General features: G+C 32.7%; 1 protein-coding gene across 6 annotated transcripts; it reads left to right on the plus strand.

The window, feature by feature from the left end:
- The first annotated feature begins 2,742 nt into the window (after nt 1–2,742).
- On the plus strand, nt 2,743–9,984 carry LOC139886392 (dihydroorotase, mitochondrial-like). Of its 6 annotated transcripts, none has more exons than XM_071870202.1 (9): nt 2,743–2,907; nt 3,473–3,586; nt 3,683–3,968; nt 4,107–4,311; nt 8,077–8,208; nt 8,299–8,464; nt 8,977–9,057; nt 9,459–9,506; nt 9,671–9,984. In XM_071870202.1, the coding sequence occupies exons 4-8, from the start codon at nt 4,273–4,275 to the stop codon at nt 9,470–9,472; spliced, it is 432 nt and encodes a 143-aa protein (XP_071726303.1). In that variant the 5' UTR covers nt 2,743–2,907; nt 3,473–3,586; nt 3,683–3,968; nt 4,107–4,272; the 3' UTR covers nt 9,473–9,506; nt 9,671–9,984. The 6 variants fall into 6 exon arrangements, with proteins under 6 accessions (XP_071726303.1, XP_071726306.1, XP_071726307.1 ...); XM_071870205.1 differs by having other exon boundaries at nt 3,724–3,968; nt 9,454–9,506; XM_071870206.1 differs by having other exon boundaries at nt 3,724–3,968; nt 9,454–9,506; nt 9,675–9,984.

The raw sequence follows: 9,984 nt of genomic DNA on the forward strand, positions 1-9,984 counted from the left end.
TTGAGAAGTGGCAGTGTTGACTTCGGGCCCAAACCTATAACTCTAAGGGTTTTCAGTGAATAGCTAAAAATTGATGGTGTTGAAGAAATAATCGAAAAAGTTTGGAGCCAGGCTGTTAATGGTACAAGACCAGATTGCATCATAATTAACAAACTTAAAAATGCCAAACTAGAACTGAAGATGTGCAGTTCTATTTTTAACAATCTGGAAGAGAAAATTTTAAAGCATTCTAAGCTGCTATTTCGTGGGAAACAGTTGCAGAAACCATAACACTTGATGATAATGAAAGGAATGCATGGTTGAATGAAAGAAAACAATGGTTTGCAAAAGATAAAATTCACACAAATATGTTAAAGCAAAAATTAAGAGTAAAGTGGACTTTAGACGGCGGCGAGAATTCGAAGTACCACCATAACTTCATTAAAAGAAGAGCAAACAAATAAACTATTCGAGGTCTACAAGTTGATGGAGTTTGGTGCAACAATCCACATGTAATCAAAGATGATGTAATTAAAGATGAAGTTTCCAAATTTTATTCGAATATATTTAAAGCTAATGATATCGACCAGGGAAGTTTCGAATTTCAAATAAATCGAATTTCAGTAAGTGATAACTTTTATCTTGAGGCCAAATTCAGCGAAGAGGAAATATGGAAAGCGATACAAAGTTGTGGAAGCTCAAAAGCCCCGGGACTCAAAGGAGTCATTATGAAATTTTATAAAAAGTTTTGGTGGCTATTGAAAGATGACATTCAAAAAGTTTTCGAAGGATTTGGAATCGTATAGAAATGTCGAAAGGGTGCATCGCTTTTCTCATCACCATAATCCAAAAAAAATGATAACCCACTTACTCTTATTGATTACCAGTCTATAAGTCTTATCAGAAGTGTGTACAAAATGAAATGGAGCTTCTCTATTTCCTGGGTCGTTTGTAATCTTCGTTGTATCATTTCGGTTTTTTAATAAAATGCTTGCTTTAAAAAAAGAGGGTATTTGTGTTAATTAATAGGCTAAAAGCTCTTTTACTTCTAAACGCTACATGCAAAAGCGTTTGAAATTGAAGCTTAATGGAGCTTCTTTATTTTCTCTAAAAGCTTCAAGCTAATGCAACCAAACGAAGCTTTTTTATTAGATACAAGTTTTTTATAAAAGCTAAAAACTTCTAAAAGCACCACCGAAGCTTGGCTTGACTAGTATGGTGTGAGATCAACTTAAGATACTGCCAACCCAGGTTCAATTCTCACTCCAAGCATGGAGTTTCAACCTTTGATGGTACTGCTAACATCAATGCGATTTGGGAAGGTCTCCGAGAGGTTTTCCCAACCTTCGATGGTACTGTCAATATCGTCGCGAATTGAGTTTCTTCCTAACACGTGTGTGGGTGACAAATGAGATCATTCGATGTCGATATCGGTGTTCAAAACAAAAAAGCTTCTCTATAAAGCTTACAGAAGTATACCTTAAGTGGCACCCAAACTTATACGATTGACCTACTGCTCCAGTCCACTAGACATCGAATGAAAGACCTAAGCCTAGATGAACAATGAATCATCACGAAGAAATGAATTTTTTACAAAGAAAGTCCTAACCGGGAGGAAATTGTGTGATATAGTCACTTGTCGAATTACTATTATTACTGTACTATTTTTTTTATTAGAAAAAAAAAGGAAAAGAATTTTACGGAGTAGTTCATTTTAACGTGTTACTCCTAGTCAAGAATTCAAGTGGTCCAAATTAGAAATAAAAAAAACATGTCCATCGTAGACGTGTGAAATATCATGTTAGGTTTAAAGGAAAAGAATTTTACGGAGTAGTTCATTTTAACGTGTTACTCCTAGTCAAGAATTCAAGTGGTCCAAATTAGAAATAAAAAAAACATGTCCATCGTAGACGTGTGAAATATGAGGTTAGGTTTAAACTCGTTTGAATTTAATATTAGAAAGGGTGTGGGTGAATTGTAAAAAATAAAAAGTTTAGTTTGAATTTGTGAAGGATTGAAAGTTTATAATTTATTGTGGCTATGCCATTTAGATATGTAGGGTAATTAATCAAATTCTCAAACCATCTTCTTCTGATCCGTTCAGCCACTATCGATTCCGATCGCCGGCGAAAATGAGCGGCCACGATTCTAAATACATACATCTCAACAACAAAGAAAGGAGAAATACCTGAACTCAAGGAGGAACTCAATTCCCAATCAATATAAGGTTCTTTCTCTTTTGTTTATACATATAAATATAATCTTTATACATATAAATATAATCTTTTTAATATCTAATTGTAAATATAGATCTACGTAATAAGCTTGCAATCATATGCATTGATCCGATACTCTGTTAGGTATAATGCCTAATTGTTTTTAATTTTATTTTATTTATTTATTTTATTTTATTATTATTATTTTTTTTTTTTTTTTTTGTAATTGCGTTAATCAGCTGAAATATTACGGTGTATGTGGCAGATCTGTTAATGATATAATTAACTTTATCGTTAAGTGTGTGTTTGAGCATAAAGTACACTGCTAGGATTTGGAACTCAATTGAATTGCAAATAATTAGGGTTTTTACATTTTTCTCTCCTATGTAATGAATACTACATGACTGTTTAATACTGTATCACATTGATACTTAATGATGAGTAACTTGAGTCATTAGATCTTTTTTGATTTAATGACATGAATTTCTGGATTGGATTCAGGATAAGAGAAAAGATGCAGTTAATTAAGGTGATTGCAGCGAGCGATGACAGTCGGGAAGGATGTTTCATCATCAACTGTAATGCAATGCAGACGGAAACTTTGGAGCTTCTTAAGAAGCTTGTTTACTTGTATCTCATCAATAATAATGCTAAATAAAAGTCAGCCGCCTGAGTATAGCAATATTTGCGGTCAATACATACATTTGTAAAGGTAAGACGTTGGATATTTTGCTATTCACCTCCACATAATAATGGCTTATAGTCTACGTACAGCTCTATTTTAATTTTTTTTTAATATTAATTAATAACAGTTATTGATTTGATTTTTTACCTAGTCATATCAATGTTCTCTCTTTATTAGTATGATGGTTTATCGTGGCTTAAAATATATAGTACATTATCTAATCTTCATATTTTTAAATTGTTTTAGTTCATTGGTTTTCTATTTTATTTTTGCGTTATAACACCTTAGGCTTATATCTAGTACCACTTAAACTTCTGCTGTATGACTGTATGTATATCATGTGCCTCTGCACGATTTCATTAGCGTTCGTAACTGATTATGATACTGCATTCCTACGATTACAAGCTACATAATTATCATATTAACCTATACTCAGTTGTACATGTACATTATTATCATAAGAAAAAAGTGTTCAATTAGTACATTTATTATATATGTATCATTCCTTATATATCTATTCATTTCACGCACTATTTTTTGTATATCCTTTTTCATGAATAAGAGTCAATATTCTTTGAATTACTGTGAACAGGATACGCAAGACCCGAACCCTTCAATCCGGGCTTTAGCTGTTAGAACAATGGGATGCATCCGAGTTGATAAAATCACTGAATATCTTTGCAATCCTTTCTAGAGGCGTCTTAAGGTTAATTTTCTTATTAGTATCTTTAATTTTCAATCAGTTGGACTAAAAATGGGAAACACTCACGTTTTTTATATGCTTTTTATGTTCGAAAAACAGCTACTATATGTGTTGCTAAACTTTACGACATTAATGCTCAGTTAATTGAAGATAGGGGATTTTTGGACGATCTAAAGGATTTAATATCTGACAATAACCCTATGGTAGTTGCAAATGCTGTTGCAGCAATTCAAGATAATAGCAGCACACTGATCTTTGAGATCACGACCCATACGTTATCAAAGCTTCTTACAGCTCTAAATGAATGCACCCAGTAAGTGTGGATGGATTTATGATTCAGTTCAACAAGAATAAATTTGGTCTTGCTGCTGGTGGACCACTCCAGGTATTATTATTATTGGACTTCATTATGTCTCTCTCTCTCTCTCTCTCTCTCTCTCTCTCTCTCTCTCTCTCTCTCTCTCTCTCTCTCTCTTATATATCGGTATTTGAGAATTATGAGTTGTCCTATATTATCATTCAGGTAGCACAAGTGCAACCCTGGAACATTAAAAGGAGCCTTCTGCCCGTGGTTCAGTTTCAGAATATTGCTCCGGGCCCCCCGAACTCGCTTTTGCAGATTGCTGTTAAAAACAATCAACAGCCTGTGTGGTACTTTAACAATAGAATTTCACCTACTTGTATTGTTTATGGAAGATGGACGAATGGAACGTACTACCTTCCTTGAGGTAATATAACTTTTTGTCTTCAATTTAGTATATTTAGAACACTGTTGTAAAAAAACCCAGTTACTCCCAGTTAATCCCCAATTGCTGCTTTAGACCGATCCAATTTTCCAATATCCGTATAATTTATCGGTCAACATCAGTTAATTGGTCATAATTGTATTTGTTGTTCAAAGTCAAATTGATCTACATTTTAACATAAACTTAAACTAGAATTTTGGAGTTTTACATATATACATATACAGTGGTAGGATCAAGAGGGAAGTAAACTTTATATATATATATATATATATATATATATATATATATATATATATATATATATATATATATATATATATATATATATTATGATAATAAAAATTCATATTCATAAACTTTATATATTAGAAGTAAAACTCATTACTAAATAATTTAAAATAGTATAATACATTTAAAATATTCAAACGTTCCAATTCAAAATTTATAAACTATAACTAAAAATGTTACCACTGAATTCAAGTTCACGTTATTATGATAATCAAAATATTTAATATAATTAAATGTGACACAATATTTTAAACTCAATATTAGCAATAAGATATACCAATACTAGTGTTACTATACAATAAGAATTAAAAATACAATATATTAATTTTTAAATGGTTATAACGGACGGACTTATGATCTCTTCGTTAGTATTCAAAACTAATGCTTTCGATACAAATGTTATCAGTGATACGGAGTTTTTTTCATTGTAATTATATTATATTATACATTTGATAAGTATTAATATTAACATTATCGGATACTAATTTATACCGGCTCATAAAACTAGTATGCATACATACATATATCGGGATATATGGATATGAATAAATATTTAAATAAACCACAAAATAATATTTTAAAAAAAAACAAAAAGAGATAAATATTGAACCAATATTAATAACACGGTTTAGAAACAAACTAAAACTAACTTGGGACTTACTGATAAATAGTAACAGTTATATTTTTACCATGGTAAAATAATATAAGTATCTGTCAAGCTAGTTTCTCCATGAACATATTTTAAATATCCCCGACTAATTTATCCGGCTCCGGCTAATTTCTAACGTACAACAACACACATTTTTTCATATTAAATCTTAATCCTATATTTCAATTCAAATTCAAGGTTCCCGTTGCTTTTTATTCAAGTTTAATACAGATCAAGAAAAGTTCAGGTAACTCTTTCTACTAATTCTTTATCATCACCATCCTCACCTTTAAGAAAACCTACCTTCAAGAAAACCCTTGTGGTCCACTCTACTCCGACAGTTCTTTAATTTTTACTAATTCTTTATTATATTTTTCATTACTATGATGATTCTAAATTTTTGTTCATGCATGCGTAGGTTATAAAATGCCGAGCCAACATTGGAAGCCTAATGAGAAAATAATCTCCGGCCAACCAAAAAGCCTCCGGCTCTTGCTCCAATCTTATTGCGGGTTGATAAAAATGATAAATTTTTGAAATATTTTGTGAGTAGACATTCCGCATATGTACAAAGCATTGAAGAGGGAAATCTAACACATAATTCAATAAAAAAAGAGCTCCGGTCACCAATTCAAATAGCATACGTACCAATTGGTAATGACGTGTTAGAGATGTTTATAAATGTTAGCAACGTCTATTTAATTGGCCATAGAAACAAACTCGTCCGTTTAAAGTTCCATTCGGTAATGGTAAGGGTAACGACCTTACCTGCTGATTTTACCCTACTAGGTTGCACAGTACGATATCATAGTCGTATGTTACTCGAAGTGGAGTTATTAGCTAGTGCTTTTCTAAGAGACCTTAAAGCACTCAAAGATCTCAAATACAATCAAACTTGTACTGGAAGGGCATACCATGCAATGGTAGTTTTTTTATCGGAAGCTAGATCCCAGATTTATTAGCGCGAGCGATCGTATTCACTTTGCATAGACGAAGAATAGTACACACACTCAAACAAGAGTGGTATTTGTAAAGATGTTTACACAATGGAGTAAGATGTCAGTTTTAAAAGCAAATACCCTTTTGTAGAGGTAACAATGGAGTATAAGAAATTATTACAAAAGTTAAAAACTTCCACTTTTGAATTTTTATTTCCACCGCCAGATGATTTTTCATGTTTAGTTGCGGACAAGTGCATTGCTATATCGTGTCTCTCCAAAGCGGCATCATCGTCAAGTTAATTTTAAAAAGAAATCAGAACTTGTTTATTTAAAATTAACCTGGCGATGATGCTGCCTTGGGAAAACACGGTATAGGAATGCACCTTTCTGCAACTAAACATGAAAAATCATCACGCGGTGAAAATACAAATTCGAAAGTGGAAATTTTTAACTTTTGTAATAATTTCATATACTCCTTTGTTACCTTTACGAAAGGGGACTTTGCTTTTAAAACTGACATCTTACTCCATTGTGTAAACATCTCGTACAAATACCAGTCTTGTTCGAATGTGTGTACCATTTCGTCTATGTAAAGTGTGAATACGATCGCTCGCGCTAATGAAGCTAGTATTGAGCTTCCGATAAAAAAACTATCATTATATGGTATTCCCTCTCTGTACAAGTTTTATTGTCTTTGTGATCGTTGAGTGCTTTAAGGTTTCATAAAAAAGCACTACATGATAACTCCACTTCGAGTAACATACTACTCTGATATTGTATTGTGTAACCTAGTAGGTTAAAATAAGCAGGTAACAGGTCGTTACCCTTACCATTACCTAATGGAACTTTAAACGGACCGTGTTTGTTTCTATGGCCAATTAAATAAACGTCGCTAACATTTATAAACATCTCCAACACGTCATTACCAATTGGTATGTGTATTGTTTGAATTGGTGACCGGAGCTCTTTTTTCATTGAATGTTGTGTTAGAATTCTCTCTCTCATGTTTTGTACATATGCGGAATATCTATTCGCAAAATGTTTCAAAAATTCATCCTCTTTATCAACCCGCAATAAGATTGGAGCAAGCTCCAGAGGCTTTTTTAGTTGGCCGGAGATTATTTTCTCTTTGGGCTTCCAATGTTTGCTCGGCATTTTATAACCTGCGTATGCATGAACAAAAATTTATTTAGAATCATCATAATAATGAAAAATATAATGTAGAAATTAAAGAACTGTCGGAGTAGAGTGACCATAAGGGTTTTCTTGAAGGTGGGTTTTCTTGATGATGATGATAAAGAATTAGTAGAAAGAGTTACCTGAACTTTTCTTGATCTGTATTAAACTTGAATAAAAAATCAACGGAAACCTTGACTTCGAATTGAAAATTAGGATTTAATATGAAAAAATGTGGGCTGTTGTACGTTAGAAATTAGCCGGAGCGGGATAAAATAAGTCGGGGATATTATACTTATATTGTTTTACCGTGGTAAAAATATAACCGTTACTATTTATCCGTAAGGCCCAAGTTTGTTTTTAAACCGTGTTATTAATATGGGTTCAATATTTTTATCTCTTTTTGGTTGTTGAGTTCCACGATAGGCCAGCGCATGTGACATGTTGGCCTTCGACTGCGCTCAACATTCTTAAGCTTGTTGTGTCTGTGCTACCTGCCCTGGCGCATTTTGTTCGTTTTAATTAATAACTTTGACACGTGAGTAGCATGTGTGATGCGCTACACGATAGGTTCGGGTATGCGTATCATTAATATCTATTGATCATCATTCATCTAATTGCCTATTGCATGAACATATTCATGTATAGACTGGTGTCATCAATTGTCTAATTTTAAGTTGCTTGATATGAGAGAGCGGGGTTGTGTATGGTGTGAAGTTGTACCCTGTCGGCGCTACTACAAATTCTGAAGATGGTTTTACTCATCTATTAGGGAAATGTGTACCTGCACTGGAAGAAATGGTTAATCAAAATATCCCTCTTCTGGTATTTTCATTGTTCCACATCTTCAATTAGTCTTATTAGTCTTAATCTTAATATTTTATATATTATATTATTGTTGAGTGTAATGTACAGGTTCATGGAGAGGTTACTGATCCTACAATGGACATATTTGATCATGAAAGGGTGTTTAATGATACTGTTCTGAGACCTTTAATACAAAAGTTCCCAAAACTAGAAGTTGTGATGGAGCACATTACCACTATGGATGCTGTTAAATTTGTCGAGTCTTGTGATGAAGGTACTATTTCATGGATATCATTTCTTGTTCTTTCTTTCTCCATTTAAACCCAGAGGGTGTGTCGTTTTTTGACAAATTTGTATGTGCCCTAACAGGGGTATCCGTGACCGTTTCTGACTCATAATTTTGAGTTATGGTTATCTCATACGTGGTAAATAAAAAATAACAAAATACTTAAAAAGGGAAATGGTTGCAAGTCATCAGAAGTATATTGATAAGTCATAATCCATAAAAAATCCTGGAAAAATAGATCTTCATTAAAACAATGAAGTTTTTCAATTAAACTTGACACAGTAATGATTTATTAAAAAAATAAAAAATAAAAAATTATGGACACAAATATTTCGGATCATTTTGGTGTGACGCTTACAAAAAGTACATGTATTGACTTGGTTACCTGATCCACCCATGGTATCATCTCTAAGATAGTGATATGTATACTATATACGTATATAGTACTACTAATTAGATTGCTTTGTGTACATTATTTATAACTTGAAACTGTTTTTTAGGTTCTGTTGCTGCTACAGTCACCCCACAACATTTTCTTCTTAACAGAAATTCACTTTTTCAACGAGGATTGCAACCACACAGTACGTATCTTGATTTTTACTGATTAAAAGAAAAAACTGTAGTTAAGGTGCATTTAATCTGATGCAACCTCTGCATCTTCATTTTGTTAGCTGATTTCGTGTAAGGGGTGCTGGTACATGGCTAGTTCATGTACCCATTTTGACACCCATGGATTTTCTTGTTTGTATCATTCTAGAATTTATTAAATCTTCTTATTGCTTTTCAAGAAGAAAAAAATGTGTTGGTCAAAATAGGCATTGCATAAGCAACCCAAGTTGGCCCATATATAAGCAAATGGGTCGAAACTGCCACATTCCAGGTGTATGTATGCGTGGACTTCTATACATAATTGCTCTCATTTTCTGTCTTTCGATTTTCTATATTCGATTTTCTGACGCATTCATTTGTTAATGTAGGATAGGCTATTGTTGGTGATGTCACAAGTGGGAATAAAAGATTTTTTGAAGAGGTATATTTTGACCGTCTCTTTATGCTAAGGTTTTCGAAGAGGTTTATTTTGACTGTGTGTGTATTCTTGTAGAAATCGAACCACGTTCCCTACAAATTTGTTTTTTTTTTTTTTATTTTTTTTTTATTTTGCATTCATATAACTGACTTGTTCTCTTATTCTAGGCAGATGCACTTTTTACGAGCTTTAATGGACCAGACTTTTACAACATTCCAAGAAACACTAGAAAAATAACATTGCAAAAGAAAACATGGAAGGTTCCAGAATCGTACTCATATCCATCCGGAAGTATTGTTCCAAAGTCTGCTGGTTGATCGCTTGAATGGCTGCCACAGTTCCCTTAATTTATATTTATTTACCACATTTGACCAAGTCACTGAATAATAAGGTTAATCCTTATTACTCTGAATTATGAAAACAATCTATTTTCATAACCAAAAAATGGGACCTGATGTTCCGTTATGTGTTACTTTTTTCA

This window comes from Rutidosis leptorrhynchoides, chromosome 1 (genome assembly GCF_046630445.1).
Source record: "Rutidosis leptorrhynchoides isolate AG116_Rl617_1_P2 chromosome 1, CSIRO_AGI_Rlap_v1, whole genome shotgun sequence".
NCBI lineage: Eukaryota > Viridiplantae > Streptophyta > Magnoliopsida > Asterales > Asteraceae > Rutidosis > Rutidosis leptorrhynchoides.